Source organism: Equus quagga, chromosome 14, assembly GCF_021613505.1.
Source record: "Equus quagga isolate Etosha38 chromosome 14, UCLA_HA_Equagga_1.0, whole genome shotgun sequence".
Lineage (NCBI taxonomy): Eukaryota > Metazoa > Chordata > Mammalia > Perissodactyla > Equidae > Equus > Equus quagga.
Genome location: NC_060280.1, coordinates 23,289,144 through 23,307,340, shown reverse-complemented (window position 1 = coordinate 23,307,340; position 18,197 = coordinate 23,289,144). Strand labels below are relative to the sequence as shown.

The following is an 18,197-nucleotide window of genomic DNA, read 5'->3' as shown; positions in this document are numbered from 1 at the left end:
TATCATGAGTGAAGTTTGCTTTCTTTTTTATAGAATCGATGGGGCAAGTACATTATCATAGAATTATTTATTAGGTCCAGAGGGATCCTAGAAACTATTCCAACGCAACCCACTGTATTAGGCAGAATTAGAATTAACATAACACAATGTGGGTAGCTAAGATTTTGAGATATCCGTCTCCTCGTTTATAATGTGATAATAAAACATACCTCATAGGATGTTGAATGATTAAATGGGATAAAGCCCTAGAATACTTGAGTGCAGTTCTCAGCAGTGGTAAGAGTTCCAAAATTAACTAATATATAATTTTATGTTATATTAATGAGCCTAATGAGTAATGAACAGGGCAGTTTTAAACTCCTGATGAAAAAGAATTTCTAAACCCATCAAATAACACCTTAAAAGAGACCTCTGTCTGAGCAGACAGATTTAGGTACAATGGACTGCATGATTTGAAGGACACCAGAAAGATGTAACATACAAAACTTTTGCCAAGCAGCAGCCTTCTTTGAACTCTCTTTCAGAATTCAGAGGGAGGAGAACCTTAGAGTCTCTTATCTTTAATGTAAATGAGGGCACCACATCACTTTATTTACAATTCTTTTTCTCCAGCCTACTCCTCATGTCAGAGTTAGTCAGGCCTCCTCTATGCTTCCTGCTAGTTTGTGCAAGACTCTGTCATTGCTCATACCATTTGTTATTACCATCCATTATCACCAAGAGGGTTTTAATTTTACCTCCTTGAGGGTAAGGACAGTTTTTTATTCAATTTTATAACCCTTGTACCTAACAGAATGCTTGGGGAAAGGTTAAACGATAAGAGAACAATAATAACATTGAACTTGTGGCCAGAATAGGGGATTGTGTACCTGGATCATTACACTGAAAATGGAAAAAGGAAATAGAAATAAAATGGACGCGTTTTCAAGATGGGCTTTATCAACCTTATACTACTACAATCAGAAGAATCAATTTTCTTCTTGTTTAATGACACATATTGGTCTCGCATAGCTATGTGGCATTTCTCATTCTCCTTTGAAGCTTGTTTCTTCCAGAAGTTAGGAATCCTACAAATATAAAGATCTAAGAAATAGACAGAAAAAAGTATTTAGCAGGATCCATACCTACCAAATTAAAATGACTTTTTAGATCAAATGTAAATTAATTTTCTTTTCAGTGTATAATTTTTAAATTCTCTAAAGCAAAATAAAAACAACTGAAAAGTCAGAATAGGAGTAGCATGGAGGACTAGGGACATTTATCTAAGTCCCTACTTTGTGCCAGGCTCTGCTACTTATTTTGATGTATTGTTATAGCTAAATTGTAGACATGGTAGTCTACGGGGTCAGTAAAATAAAAAGAAGAGGGAACTTACAAGTACAAATTTAGAGACTCATCTGTCACAAAATAGTTTTCTAAGTAATTTTCTCATTATCTTTAGTTGCTGTAAAAACATAACAATTCTATTAAAAATAAATCTGGAACAAATCAAACATGTATAAATAAATCATATTACCTCAGTCTTCTATACTGTGTAAAATGATAGGAATATTCCAATAGCGTTACACAAAGGATAAACAGATAACTTCACTTGGCTCTGGATAACCTGCTAGGATCCACAAGTTTCACATAAGTAAAGCAATTGCTCTACCTTCATATATCTTGAGTCAGTAGCTAATTTTTATCCTAATTTCACAGGTCACTAAAAGAAAGCTGTCAAAATACATGGAAAAAATATGACGGCACACCAAAATGCCACTATCTCCATTGAGGTTTCAGATTTCCTCTTGAACTGTTTTGTCAGGTCCCCCAACTGGCAGCTCTGGCTGTCTCTGCCCCTCAGCCTCCTCTTCCTCCTGGCCATGGGGGCCAATGGCATTCTCATCATCACCATCCAGCTGGAGGCCTCCCTGCATGAGCCCATGTACTACCTGCTCAGCCTTCTTTCCCTATTAGACATGGTGCTCTGCCTCACCGTCATCCCCAAGGTCCTGACCATCTTCTGGTTTGACTTCAAGTCCATCAGCTTCTATGCCTGCTTCCTTCAGATGTACATCATGAATTGCTTCCTTGCCATGGAGTCTTGTACATTCATGGTCATGGCCTATGACCGCTATATAGCCATCTGCCATCCACTGAGGTACTCATCCATCATCACTGATCAATTCATTGCTAAGGCTGCCATTTTTATTTTGGCCAGGAATGTCCTTTTTACAGATCCCATCCCCATTCTCTCAGCACAACTCTCTTATTGTGGGAGAAATGTCATTGAGAACTGCATCTGTGCCAGTATGTCTGTCTCCAGGCTCTCCTGTGATGACATCACCATCAATCGTCTTTACCAATTTGCTGCAGGCTGGACTCTGCTAGGATCTGACCTCATTCTCATCTTCCTCTCCTACACCCTCATACTGCGAGCTGTGCTGAGACTCAAGGCAGAGGGTGCTGTGGCCAAGGCCCTAAGCACATGTGGCTCCCACTTCATCCTTATCCTCTTCTTCAGTACCATCCTTCTGGTCTTCATCATCACTCATGTGGCAAAGAAGAAGGTCTCCCCTTATGTGCCAGTCTTGCTCAATGTCCTCCACCATGTCATCCCTGCAGCCATTAACCCCATTGTTTATGGAGTGCGAACCCAGGAGATCAAGCAAGGAATCCAGAGGCTACTGAAGAAAGGGTGGTAATAGGGACAAACGGATCTCTGAATTCCTAAAATAAGATGACTTTGGATCAATAATGGGTGAGCGGGCTGAAATTCATACCTATGCTTTATAATCTCATACTGGGTAAACTAGATTTTGTATCTTCTTTAATAAAATTTCAGTTTCATTTTGTTCCCCTTTATCTCACTCCTCTTTCAAGAATCTCCTTGACAATTTCTCCTTTTTCCCCCTCACATATAATCCTGTTTTGTCTAAAATACTGAGATTCCTTGGAGCAGATTCTAAATTGAGAAATTTATGTTCCTAATTATACAACTGTTAATATGTCATGACTTTTATATTCTTGAATTTACAATTGGGGATATTTTGTAGGTAGTGTCATATAATGTGTAATGTTTCTTATTCCCACAGAAGGGAAAATATTGGAGAGGAAATCATAAGAGTGAAATTTCAGTCCTGAATGATAGAAGGTTGCTGTTGCTCTGGGATTTGGCCCCTTTCTCTCAGCCTTCAACTACATCATCATCTTTCTTTGTCTCTCAGTTTTTGCCTCTATCTCTCTCTCTTTCTCTCCTTCTCTAGCAGACAAGGTGATGTTTTGTAACATTCATTGCAAAATGATAGGGTTCTTGCCTAGATTGCTCATGTGAGTAAAAATTATCAATGAGTTTCATTAGATTTAAGAGACTCCTAAATTCTCCTTCCCAGTGGGTCTGTGCTTTGGGCACATCTTTTGGATTCAGAATGTCACAGTTCATGATATGCAAACATAGCTCTGCCAATGAGTTAAAGGGTTATAATATATGTTCCAACAGTAATACTGAAATATAAAAGACTATCTGGGGGCCAGCTTGGTGGTGTAGCAGTCAAGTTCACGCACTCTGCTTCAGCAGGCCCAAGGTTCACTGACCCGAATCCCAGGAGTGAACCTACACAACTCTTATCAAGCCATGCTGTGACAGGTGTCCCACATGTAAAATGGAGGAGGATGGGCATATATGTTAGTTCAGGGACAATCTTCCTCAGCAAAAATTGGAGAATGGATGACAGATGTTAGCTTAGGGCTGATCTTCCACAAAAAAACAAAAAAAAAAGATTTTGTAAAAAAAATAGAATATCTGAACATTGTTTTCTTATTAATTGAACAGTTTACAAGCACACTTTGTATCCTGGAAATTCTGCTGCCTATTAAATTACAAAAGTAAATAGAAAATTGTTGTTGCTTTCAGGAGCTCTTTTTTTTTTTTTTTTTTTGAGGAAGATTAGCCCTGAGCTAACATCTGCTGCCAATCCTCCTCTTTTCCTCAGGAAGACTGGCCCTGAGCTAACATCCATGCACATCTTCCTCTATTTTATATGTGGGATGCCTACCACAGCATGGCTTGCCAAGTGGTGCCATGTCCACACCCGGGACCAGAAATGGTGAACCCCAGGCTGCTGAAGTGGAACGTGCACACTTAACCGCTGTGCCACCAGGCCAGCCCCAGGAGCTCAAATTTTGGTTAGGATGAATATAAATTAGAGTTCCAGAAATATATTTTTCTCAACTGGAAAGGGTACCAATGGAATAAGGTACCTGTGTGATACTTGGCAACATGAGGAAGCACAAGATAGAGAGTTAGAAGGTCTCAGTTGTAAGCCTTGAACAACCACAAAAAAAGTAGAGTCCCTGGGAACAAATGGGGTGGTCTCACTGCGTTTCACGTTAGTCATCTACTACCTGAGAATAGTGAACAATTTGTGTTAGAAGATCCTTTCTAGATATAAGCCTTTATGCCTCAATGAAAACTTATAAGTGTGTTACTTTGTTTTGACCATGGAAGGAAAATTTCTAAATAGTCCAATACCAGTACTGTCTCCAAAATCCGGGTCTTTCAGTCTTAACTGAAAGCACCTGGGATATGTCATTGGCCTGCTTAAACTTTCATTCTGCAAAGCTCCGCCCATTTCTTTTTCTTCTTTATCTTGCAGTGAAGAACAGTAAATTTGCATTTCATTTCTCTGCTCCAGAATAACACCATGAGCTACTATTTGAAAAATGAACATGCATTCACATAATAAAAAGCAATAACTAAAAGCATGTAATCAACACTTTAATTGGGAATAATACATTTCTCAAAAGTAAAAAACAATCTCTCAAGATCCAGCTAGGTTCACACCACAGATAACCTTTTTCTTTGTTACTTGAAGAAAAAATCTCAAAAGTCTCATTCTCTCAAACATTTCAGCATAAGAAGTATGACTTGGTTTAAAATGTGCATTACTGGATACCAACAAGAGGGTCTTACAAATATAAAGACACAATATGCTTCTAAGGTAAATTTAAGCTACTATCCCCTAGGAATAATAAAGGTCTACCAGTTTAAACAATATTATATATTAACATCTACTCATGAAGGGATGATAAATAGAGGTTAACCCCCTAAAACTTTGAGGATTAATCTGTACCAGGGGCACATTGTTTGTATAACAAAGCCAGATCTCTCCAATAATCTGTTATAAAAGAACATTCAATGAAAGAAAAGGGCTACATTGTGGGATTTAGAGCAATATCACCCCAGGATTGAGAAAATTTTACATAAACCTTTCCAAAATAGACTGGTAAGATCTTTATATTTAAAAACTACATTTCAAAGATTTGTGTTGTTTTGTTTATATGCAGCGTTTACATGTTTGTGGTCCATACCAAAACAATGTGACAGATTCATTTGATAAACAAGGTGAACAGACTAACAATGGCTTTATTTCACTAAAATATTTGATAGTAATGAGGATTTCTTCTAGAACAGGCTGTTCAATGTGAGCTATATATTTAATTTTAAACATTTTAGTAGCCAAATTAAAAAAATAAAAAGAAAAAAGTTAAATTAATTTTACTAATGATTTGGTCCAATATATCTAAAATATTATCATTTCAACACATAATAAATATAAGAGAATTTAATAATAAGATATTTTACATTATTTTTTCTGTGTGCCTGGTCTTTAAAATTCAATATGTATTTTACATTTGCAGCATATTTCATTGGGAATACTCACACTTTGAGTGCTTAGTAGCCACATGCGGCTAGTGGCTACTATATTGATCAGTGCAGCACTAGAAATTTGGCTTTAAAAGGCAAATGAAAAATGGATAGGAGATCAACCCACTTGGAGAAAAATGTCTCCTTCTTGGAAAAGAGTTACAGCTATATTCTTTCTTCTTTGCTGTGATTTTTCTCTCTTTTTTATGTTTTGCCAAATGGAGTAATGGAAACCAGGGTTTGAGAGGATGAGTGATGACATCTTTGTCTTAAAATGCTGCATAACATGAGCACTAAATCCTAGAGACCAAAGTGAGAAGATTAAAATAAGAGAAGTTTCATTGATTGGCATATCAAAGTCACGGCTCAAGAAAATGCCCCAAGAAAAGGGAAGCCAGAGGCATATAGTCAGGAGAAAGGGCCGTCTAAAGTTTGGAGCTAGCCATCTTGGTCTCTGGTTGGCTGTTTTTTTTTCTAATAGGCAATTTCGGAACCATATTTGTTGATGCAACTTGTAGAGGAGATGTGGGTTGTGCTGATAGTTAGATTTGTGGTGGAGCTTGTTCCCCATGCCTCATGGGGCTTGGTTGTTTGTTTGCCATGTGAGTCTCTGTCCTGTTTTCTGACCTAATCTCTAATATTCTAGAACACCCACCACTATTGCTTGACTTCTGGCTCACTTCTTGATCAAAGAATGTATGTTGAAAGCAATAGACCTGCCTGGCTACTCCTAATTCACTGACTAACCACCAGTTTGATTTTCTCATGGCCCCCTCCTTCTCTTAGTATCAGACATTTCTCAGTCTGAATCCACATTTTTTTGTAGCAATGCTTTCTTTACACCTTTTGAGCTTCCATTCTTCCATAATTCCATCATGGTTACCTTTCATCTTTGGAGTTCCCCCATTTTCTTTCTGTTTCATCAGTGGCTCTCCATTTGTTCGTTTGTTTTTTATCATGTTATAGATTGATTTACTATTGAATATCTTGTCAGTATTGCTAATCGCTTATTTTTCCTTTTTCTGTATTTCTACATTCTAATTTTTTTACAAGAGTACCTGAGTTGTATCATAAAAATCTTGAAGTTTACGTTTTAAAATCACGTGTATTCAAGTGAACTTCATTGTTAATCCAGGTTATTTTTTAAAGGTTCTCTTCAATGTGTGTGGTAAACCACTTGTTAAGTCAAAGGAAGTATGATAGAATAGTAATATTGACCATTCGCTTGCTCACATTATTCCTCAATTATGAGAGGTAGAAATAATGTGACCTACCTTATGTAGTTTTTGTGATGACTAACTGAATGAAAGCATAGAGTGTGACACCACAGTTCCCGTTCCATTAGGAATGTCCAATAATGTTAATGATGGGATAACCATAATAATGATGAATCCCTCCCTTCAATATCATGAAACTGGGAAACTCTTTTTCAATACTGTCGGAGAGATTAGTAAGATTAGGAGTCTTGAATACTTTTCCTCTTAGTGGAGGATGTTCCAAGATCTTACAGATTCCAACAGTTCTAAGTTCCAGGTCTCTGAGTTCATTCTGATGGGATTCCCAGGTATTCACAGTTGGCAGCACTGGTTCTCCCTGCCCCTGACTCTGCTCTGCTTCTTAGCTCTCAGTGCCAACATCCTTGTCCTGATCATCATAAATCAAGAAGCAACCTTGCACCAGCTCATGTACCATTTCCTAGGCATTTTGGCTATGGCGGACATGGGCCTAGCTACTACCATCATGCCCATGATTTTAGCTATCTTATGGCTTAATGCTGAAGCCATCAGTCTCCCTGAGTGCTTTGCTCTTATGTATATCATACATTGTTTTGTGGGCATGAAATCAGACATTTTTGTCTGCATGGCTATAGATGGATATATAACCATGTGCTGACCCATACATTATCTATCAATAGTTACTGAATCATTTGTGGTCAAAGCAACTGTGTTCATAGCACTCAGAAACAGCCTAACTACCACCCGAGTGCCTGTATTTGCTACTCAGAGACAATACTGCTCCCAGAACGAAATTGGGCTCTGTCTTTGCTCTAATGTTGGAGTCACTAGCCTATCCTGTGATGATGACAAGACAGTCAAGAGTATCTATCTGTTTCTTCTGGCCTGGACACTCATGGGAAATGACCTAGGTTTGATTATTTTGTCATATATTTTGATACTTTACTCTGTGCTTAAGCTGGCCTCAGCAGAAGCTGCATCCCAGGCCCTAAGTACCTGCAATTCCCACCTCATCCTAATCCTTTTCTTCTACACAGTCACCATGGTCATTTCTATCACACACAGTAGAGCAATTGCAGTTCCTCTCGACATGTTCTATTCAATGTTGTACCCAATGTCATTCTTCCTGTCCTCAACCGCATGGTACACGCACTCAAGAACAAGGAGCTCAGTCAGTGCTTATATAAACTTCTTAAGCTGGACATCAAGGGCAGATAATATGGAGAAGGTGTTTGCTTTGTTGTATTATTATGGTGAGAACATTAAAGTTCTATTCTTACAGTAACTTTCAAGTATACAATACAGTATTAACTATTGTCACCGTGCTGTACATTAGATCCCCAGAACTCATTCATATTTATAATTGCAGGTTTTTACCCTTTGACTGACATGTCCCAATTTTCTCCACCTCTTGACTCCTGACGACTACCATTCTAATCTCTGTGTATATGAGTCCGATGTTTTTAGATTCCATGTGTAAGTGATATCATACAGTATTTGTTTTTCTCTGTCTGACTTAAACTCATTTAGCGTACTGCCCTCAAGATCCATTAATGTTTTTACAAATGAGAGGATTTCCTTCTTCCTCATGGCTGAATAACATTCCATTGTACGTAGATGCCACATTTTCTTTATCCATTCATCCATCAGCAGACACTTCAGTTGTTTCCATATCCTGGCCTATTGTGAACAGTGCTGCAATGAACATGGAGTGTAGATTTCTCTTTGAGGTAGTAATTTCATCTCCTTTGGATCTATACCCAGAAGTAAAACTTCCAGATCATGTGGTAGTTGTGTTTTTAATTTTTTGAAGAATCTCCACATTGTTTTCCATAGTGACTGTACCAGTTTACATTCCCACTAACAGTGCACCAGGGTTCCCTTTTGCCCCCATTCTCACCAGAACTTGCAATCTATTGTTGTTTTTTTTTGAAAAATAGTCATTCTAACAGGTTTTAGGTGATACCTCATTGTAGATTTCATTTGCATTTCCCCATTGATTAATGATACTGAGCACTTTCCAGGTACTTGTTGGCTATTTGTATGTCTTCTTTGAAAAATATCTATTCAAGTCCTCTGCATATTATTAATAAAATGGTTAGATTTTTTGCTAGAATAGTATGAGATGCTTGTATATTTTGGATATTAACCCCTTATCAGATATATGGTTTGAAAATATCTTTTCCCAGTCTGATACTTGCCTTTTCATTTTGTTGATTGCTGCACAGAAATTTTTAATTTGATGTAGTCCCACTTGATTTTTGTTTTTGCTCTGGTACCTTTGGTGTCATATTCAAAAAAATCATTGCCAAGACCCATATCAAGGAGCTTTTTCCCCTATGTTTTCTTCTAGGAGTTTTATGGTTTCAGATCTTACATTCAAACCTATAATCCATTTTGAGTTAATTTTTGTGAGTGGTGTAAGATAGGGGTCTATTTTCATTCTTTTGCATGTGGATATCCAGTTTTCCTGGAACCACTTATTGAAAAGACTATCCTTTCCTCATCGAGTATTTTTGACTCCCTTGTCAAATATTAGTTGACCATATATACATGGGTTTATTCATGGGCTCTTGATTCTGTTCCATTGGTCTATGTGTCTGTTTTTATGCCAATGACATACTGTTTTTATTACTATAGCTTTGTAATATAGTTTGAAATCAGGAAGTGTGATGCCTTCAGCTTTGTTCTTTCTAATAATTGCTTTGGCTATTTGGGGTCATTTGTGGTTCCACACAAATTTTAGCATTATTTTATTCTATTTCTGTGAAAAATCCCATTGGAATTTTGATAGAGATTGCATTGAATCTACAGAAGAACTTGGGTGGTACGGATATTTTAACAAAATTCACTCTTCTGATCCATGAGCATGGAATATCTCTCCATTTATTTGTGTTTTCTTCAAATTCTTTTATCAATGTCTAATAATTTTGGTGTAAATATCTTCTCTTCCTTGGTTAAATTTATTCCTAAGTTTTTACCGTTTCTGACACTATTGTAAATTTGAATGTTTTCTTTATTTCTCTTTCAGATAGTTAATTGTTAGTATATAGAAACACAACTGGTTTTTGTATGCTGATGTTGTATCCTGAAACTTTTCTGAATTTGTTTATGATATCTAACTGTTTTTTGGTGGAGTCCAGAGGATTTTCAAGCTACAAGGTCTTGTTATCAGCAAACAGAGATAATTTTCTTTTCCAATTTTGATGTCTTTTATTTCCTTTTCTTGCTTAATTGCTCTGGATAGGACTTTCTGCATTATGTTGAATAAGAGGGGTGAAAGTGGGCATCCAAGTCTTGTTCCTGATCTTAGAATGAAAGCTTTCGGCCTTTCACTGTTGAATAATGTGAGGCTATATATGGGTTTGTCATATATGACCTGTATTATGTTCATGTACATTCCTTCTATACCCACCTTGTTAGGAGTTTTTATCACAAAAAGATGTTGAATTTTGTCGATGCTTTTTCTGCATCTATTGAGATGATCGCATGATTGTCGTCTGTCATTCAATTAATGTGGTGTATCAAACTTATTGATTTACATACACTGAAACATCCTTGCGTGCCAGAGATGAATCCACTTGATCATAGTGCATCATCCTTTTAATGTGTTGTTGAATTCAGTCTGTTAATATTTTGTTGGGACTGTTTGAATTTACATTTATCAGAGGTATTGGCCTGTAGTTTTCTTTCCTTGTAGTGTTCTTGTCTGGCTTTAGTATCTTAGTAATGCTGGCCTCATGAAATGAGTTTGGGAGAGTTCAAGTGGTGATGTCTCTTGAATACATACCCTAAATCAACTGAAAGATAATTCTTTTCTGTTCCAAGATCAGTTAGTTTTTTTCTTAAGCATTTTGAGTGTTATAATATTATTAATTTGCATCTGTTGGGGTGATCATATGCTTAATCTTCACTTTATTGATAACATATTGATTTATGTTGCTGAGTTTTATCTCAACTTTATAATGTATAATTCACATACATTAAAATGCACATATTGTAAAGATACTATTTAAGAAGTTTTGACAGATATATACACCTGTGCACCAAGTATATAATTATGTTATAAAAATTTTTATTACCCCTCAAAATTTCCTTGTGCTCCTTTCAGTCAATCGTCAACCACATTTCAAGTCCCAAATACCTCCCGATCTGCTTTGTAATATTACATATTAAATTAGTGACCCTAAATATTAGTATACATGGGGTAATATAGTATGTTCCTTTCTGTCTGGTTTCTTTCACCCAGCATAATATTTGTAAGATTCATTCATGTAATTTTGAGTATTAGTAGTTCATTCTTTTTAAATTGCTTCTAGTATGCCATAGTATGGATTTACTACAATTTGTTTGCTCCCTCACCTGTATTATCAGATATTCATTTGTTTCCTGATTGGGGCTATTATGAATAACTAACTGTAGCCCTTCATGAGCAAGTCTTTTTATAGGCACATATTTTTAGTTTTCTTAGGTAAATGTCTAGCAGTGGAATTGTTGAGTCATATAATAGGTATATGTTTAAGTTTCCATGAAACTGGCAAAGTGTTTTGCAAAGTGATTTTACCATTTACATTCCCAGCAGCAGTATAAGGAAGTCCAGGTGGTGCACGTTCTTACCAACACTTGATATGGTCAGTCTTTTTAATTTCAAACATGCTACTGTGTTTATAGTGATATCTCATTGTGATTTTGCTTTGCGTTTCCCAGATGACTAACAATACTAAGCATTTTTTGTTTTCTTTTCTCTTACACATCCTCCTTGGTGAAATGTCTGTTCAAACATTTTGTCATTTTTATTTGGGTTATATGTAGTATTATTATTGAATTGAAAATATTCATTATATATTACAAATAAAGGTCATTATTAAGATAGATTTATGGTAAGTCTTTTCTCTCTCCTTTTCTAATTTGTCTTTTCATGTTGGATATTATTAATAGTGTCTTTCAAAGAGGAGAAGTTTTTAATTCTAGTCATGTACATCTCACCAAATTTTTATTTTGTAGTTTAAACTTTTTGTTTCCTAGCTAAGAAACATTGCCTAGCTCAAAGTCATTAAGACAACCTTTAAATTTTCATCTAGAGGATCTGTAATTTTATCTTCTAGTTTAACTGTGTGCTCCATGTTCAGGTAATTTTTTTGTATGCAGTGAAGTAAGGGCAGTGATTCATTTGTCCCCAGGGACACACAATTGTTCCAGCACCCCATGGAAAATCTATTCCTCTTATTACATATTTTCATTCCTTTGTTGAAAATCAGTTGACCATATATGTATGAGTCTTTTCCTGGACTCACTTTTCTGTTTCATTTATTTTTATTTCTATCCTTATATTATCACTATATTATCATGATCACTGTAGCCTTGTAAGTCTTTAAATTAGTTAGTGTAAGCCCTCTATATTTGTTCCTTCTTTTTAAAGATTGCTTTATATATTCTTTGTCCTTTCCAAGTCCATAGATATTTTAGCTTAATTTTTTAGAGTTATAAAGGTCTTTCCTGGATTTTTATGAGGATCCTATTGAATCTGTAGATCAATTTTAGAAAAATGATATTTTAACACTCTCCAGTATTCCAATCCTTGAGCATATTAAATTTATTTATTTAGACCTTCTTTGAACTCTCTTAGTAATGTTCTGTAGTATAGTGTAAAGGTCTTGCAATATCTTACTAAATAGATACCTAAGTGTTTTATCAATGTTGAAACCTATGATAAATCATTTTTGTTTTCTTACACTTTCAATTTTGTATTGTTTATTGCTGTTAAATATAAATAAAGTTAAGTTTAGTGTTATTGCTTATTTTTCTTATTTTGGTTTTTATTCAATCCTCTTTTTTTCTAGATTTTAAGGTGAAACTTCAGATAACTGATTTTAAATACTATTATAGGTATTTAAATCTGCTAATTTCTCTCTAAAAAATGCTTTTCTGTTTCCCTCAAATTTTGATAGACTGGAATGTGTTCACTTTCTGCATGAGTTCTTTGACATGATTATTCAGATTTTTAATTCACATATATCTTGGAAGTATTTGGCATTTTAGTATTATTAATTAGTAATTTAGTTATTTTTAGTTAGAGAGCATATTCTCTATGATTCCTATGCTATTAAATTTATCCTCCCATGTTTTATGACCCATATGCACTTGAAAAGAATGTGTATTCTGCTATTTGGGGCATAGAGCATGGACAAGCAGGAAACGACCTTTATCTCTGTGTCTGTCTTCCACCACATTTAACACGACGACCCTCCGAGAACAATGAATACTGCTTTACTTCTTTCTACCTTCCAAATCTTACACAAATTCCCCTTTTGGACAACTCCAATCCACCAACAAAGAAGAAGAAGATTCTGGGAAGTGTAATTCCATCTTAACCAAATTGACACTGTACAAATCACCACTGAGTTATTTTCCCTTCTAACAAAACAAATAAGATAAAGAATTCATTTCTCCATGTTGAAGAATTCAAGTTGTAATTATTTCTTACCAAAAGACAGGATTGTGTGGATATGAAGTCATGAGGAAAGAAGAAAAGATATTCATTTTTAGATTCATATGAGTATACATCCAAGAAACTGAGTGAAAGGAATAGTCCTTTTCAGGAAAAGATATTTTGTAAAAGCTGCTTGCATTTGCTGCTACCTTGTAAGAAATTGTTTAATTTTTCCCCCATATATTGGTATTTTCTTTTAATTATGAGTTAAAGTGTTTGAGTTGCTTCTTTATGTTTTATAAAGAGAATTCTTATAAGAGTAATGACTGTGTGTCTGTGACTCTCAATAATCAGAGTAGTTTTTATTCCCCTTTTTTCATTTCTATTTTTGAGAGCATAATTTTTACAAATTAACTAAAAGTGAACAATAAATTTGACAAGATAGATGAATTGGAAATTCCTTGAAATATCCAATCACCAAAACTGACAGAAAAAGATAGAAAAAATCTAAATAAGCCTATATCTGTTAGAGAAATAGAATCTGTAATTAAATCCTTTCCATAAAAGTAACTCCAGGCTCAGATGACGTTAATGGTGAATTTATTCAAATATTTAAATAAGAACTAAATCCTTGCAGAGAACATTGAATGATGTAACACTTCCAAACTTGTTTCATGAAGACACACAACTTCAATATCAAAACCCTACGAAGACATTATAAGAAAGAAAATTGATAGGCCAATGTATCTTAGGAATGCAGATGTAAAAAATCTTAAAGTATTAAGAGTAAAAATTGAACCTATTAATGCATGAAAAACATAATAACTAGTAACCAATTGGAGTTTATCTCAGAAATATAAGGTTGAATTAATACTTAAACATCAATCAATGTTGTTTAGATATTAATAGAATAATCTCATAGAATCAAATAGAATTATCTCATTTAAAACTTGAAACATTACTTTGAGATTGATATTATTATTGCAATCTTATAGAGATTAAAATGATTTAGTACCAATAGAAGTCTATACATGATAACAAACTTAATTGATACAGCTATTAAATGGAATACGAGAATACAAGTTCAGGTCTATCATTTGCCGAAGATTATTATTCACTACTACATTATACTCACTGTTACACAATAGCTTTCTGCCTGCTGTTATGCCATAACTAATACTGAACCCTACTGTCAATCCTACATCTATGACCTTAGTAGTTTCATGTATCATCAGAATCTTAGGAGAATCTCTTGGTAATTTCATGTGTCAGGCAGTAGTTGAGGCCAAGCTTAACTCAGGGAGGCTTTCTCAAAGAGAGCAGTATTAACATAAATTTCTGAGCCCTGTCACATCCATTTTATCTTGTTTACCTAATACTAAACCTGTGTTCAGTTATATGACAGAAAAAAAAGAACTTTCTAATTGCCTCTTACCAATTGGAAATTTTGTACATTTCTTCCCTTCAATAAACCCACCCATAAACATAAAGGTATGGCCTTTACTAGACATCTTGGCATGTATTGTCACATATGCCAAGTATATTTCCAAATAATGTACATATTATAAGACATATATACATAAACAGAATTTGTCAACCTTTCACACCCTTGCATTATTTATACATATGTAACATATGCATAATATTTATGAGCATGTATATTTGCTTAATATAGTTTTTAATAAGAAATATTGGCACAAAGCAAAAGAGATTTTAGGAAGTATATTGCCATTCAAAGATTTTCTACGTTGAAAAGTTTCCTAGCAGAGCTGAAGCCTGGGGGCATATCTGCCATCTGTTAGTTTGCTATTCAGTTTATTTAACTATTATTTTACCTAATGCTGTTAATATTGTAACTCAGGATACTTTAAGAGGAAGGCTTGCCTTTGGGCTTTTCATTTATTGTAACTATCTTCTCTGGAATGAAGATATAACACATGAGATTTATAATAATTGAAGTCTCTCACGCTAGGAAGAAGTTCTGTAGTATAGAGCTTGTTTTGTATAAGGATGTAGATTGGTGGATTCTTTTCTGGCAAAATTGAAAGTCCATGAAAAGAGACCTACAAACACTGATAAATAAGAACGTGAACATGAAGCAAAGAGATTCCTACAAGAGCACTAAAGTTAAATACCACCAATTGAGACTCATTCATCACCTGGAGTTTCAAATCAGCTTTCTAAAGACTATTAAGTCTGAAGTAATAGACAAAGATGGCAAGACATTTGAGAAATAGTTCAAAAATTAAAGATAAAAAACAAAGCAAGCTATAAAAATAAAATACTGAATTTCAAAAGTTATGAAAACAGTCTATATGAAGCAAATGGATGTATTTATTTCAATATATGTCTTCCTTAACTTACCTTTGTTTGTTATGTTGTAGGTACAATGGAATGATATTGGGTTAAGATGACTATATCCAGCAAGTCTATAGCCACATTTTTCTTTTGTAAATACTATAATTTTGAACCACAATATTTTCCAAATGTTCTATGTTTTTATACTATGTATTTAACTGTGAAATGTTGAAAGGAAACAAATAATAAACAGCACACATTTGGTAGAAAGAGATCATGAAAATCTGTTTCGGTTTTTACCTTAAAATGAATACATGATTAAAAACAGGAAGCTTCTTACACATACAGTGATTTAATTTTAGTATTTTGATTTTGAAAACATTTACCTGAAACTCATTTTTTAACATCTGCTTTATTCCTTACAGTGCGTCTATCTGCAGTGCTCCAAGAAGCAAAAAAGTGTCCGAGTAGGAGAGAGGTACTCAAAACCAGAATCAACTGGATTTAAAGAATATTGAGATTCCTAAACCGAATTTTTCTCTGATAGTCACATGGCTTTGAACAGGTCATTAGCAATTTTAGACATCAGTTTCCTCACTAAAACATAGATATACAAAGTTGCCTCATACATCTTAATTAAAATTAAATAATATTCTTGAGTATTTCAAGAACTCTCAAGTCCTTGAATAAAAAGAGTTCTTTTCCATATCCCATACTCTAATCTCTCACCTCAATGTCTCCACACATACAAATCTCTACACTTATTCTGTACATTAAGTTTCTAAAGAAACAAATGCGTTAGCAAAATGAAACTTAAAAGGCCAGGTTGGGATACCAGACGGCTTTCCTGTTGTCCAGCTTCCATGACTTACCAGGCAGAAGATAATGACCAAGTTCTTGGTATTCTCTAATGTTGTATTCCTCAATAATGTGGAAAATATATGACCTGCCTTATGGAGTTTTTGTGGTGATTAACTGAGTTAGCATCCAGAATGTACAACCATAGTTCTGTTTCATTAGAAATGTCCAATAATGTTAACGGTGGGTTGAGACTATGTAAAGATGATAATTTCCCCTCTTCAATATCATGAAGTTGGGTTATTTCTTTTGAAGTACTGGAAGAGATATTATTAAGATTAATAACCTTGAATACTTTTCCTCTTAGTGAAGGATGTTCCAGGATTTCAGAGATTCCAACAGCTCTAAGTTCCAGGTCTCTGAGTTCATTCTGATGGGATTCCCAGGCATTCACAGCTGGCAGCACTGGCTCTCCCTGCCCCTGGCTCTGCTCTACCTCTTAGCTCTCAGTGCCAACATCCTTATCCTGATCATCATCAATCAAGAAGCAACCCTGCACCAGCCTATGTACCATTTCCTGGACATTCTGGCCATGGTGGACATGGTTTGGCTACCACTATCATGTCCAAGATTTTGGCTATCTTCTGGTTTAATGTTAAGGTCATCAATCTCTGTGAGTGCTTTGTTCAGATGCAACACATACCTTGTTTTGTGGGCATGGAGTCAGGCATCTTAGTCTGCATGTCTATAGAAAGATATATAGTCATTTGCTGACACCTATGCTATCCTTCAATAATTACTAAACCTTTTGTGATCAAAGCAACTGTGTTCATGGCACTCAGAACCATCTGTCTACCATCCCGGTACCTGTGTTGGCTGCTTAGAGACATTTCTGATCCCAGAAGCAAATTGAGCACTATCTGTGCTCTAATGTTGGAGTCACTAACATATGCTGTGATTATGACAGGACAGTCGAGAATATCTACCAGCTACTTTTGGCCTGGACACTCATGGGAAGTAACCTGGGGTTGATTATTTTGTCATATGCTTTCATAATTCACTCTCTGTTGAAGCTGAACTCAGAAGGAGCTGCATCCAAGGCCCTAAGTACCTGTGCTTTCCACTTCATCCTAACCCTTTTCTCCTATACAGTCATCATTGTCATTTCCATCACCAATAGTAGAGCAATGACTGTTCCTCTCATCCAAGTTCTGCTCGGTATACTACCCAATGTCATTACTCCTGCTCTTAACCCTATGATGTCTGTACTCAAGAGCAATGAGCTCAGGCAGAGCTTAAAAAATGTTCTTATTCTGGACCTCAAGGGCAACTAACATGGAGAAGGTGCTCACTTTTGTAATTTCCCCACATATATACCCATTATATTCTCCAAGATTTCCAGAAAGCTGTAGAATTACAAAACACAGGCACTTTTCAGTTACTATAAGAAATCAGTCACATTTAATGAAACTTCAAGAAAAAGTGATGAAAGTAATATTTGAATTCTTGATGATCAAGAAAGATCTTCATTCAAAAGAACAGTACAATGATGCTGATTGTCTCTAGGAATCCAAGAGAAAGACAAGTGAAACACATTTCATTTTCTTACCTAGTTGCCATTGCCAGAACTTCTAGATTCCGTCAAATAGAGGCAGTAGAATAAATATCTGCCAATTTCTTTTCTTTATTTGTTAGAAATTTTAGTAAGATTTTCAACATGGCACACCATAATTTTTATTCCATATTTTTC

The 18,197-nt window shown here is 35.2% G+C and overlaps 1 protein-coding gene and 2 pseudogenes across 1 annotated transcript; all 3 read left to right on the top strand.

Annotated features, from left to right (window-relative positions):
- Positions 1 to 1,736: 1,736 nt before the first annotated feature.
- Positions 1,737 to 2,684, top strand: LOC124225725 (olfactory receptor 56A3-like). The gene has a single exon (XM_046638357.1). It carries the CDS (start codon positions 1,737 to 1,739, stop codon positions 2,682 to 2,684), a length of 948 nt encoding a protein of 315 aa, XP_046494313.1.
- Positions 2,685 to 7,177: 4,493 nt separating this feature from the next.
- Positions 7,178 to 8,139, top strand: LOC124252253 (putative olfactory receptor 56B2; annotated as a pseudogene).
- Positions 8,140 to 16,820: 8,681 nt separating this feature from the next.
- LOC124252251 (putative olfactory receptor 56B2) lies at positions 16,821 to 17,781 on the top strand (annotated as a pseudogene).
- Positions 17,782 to 18,197: the final 416 nt, after the last annotated feature.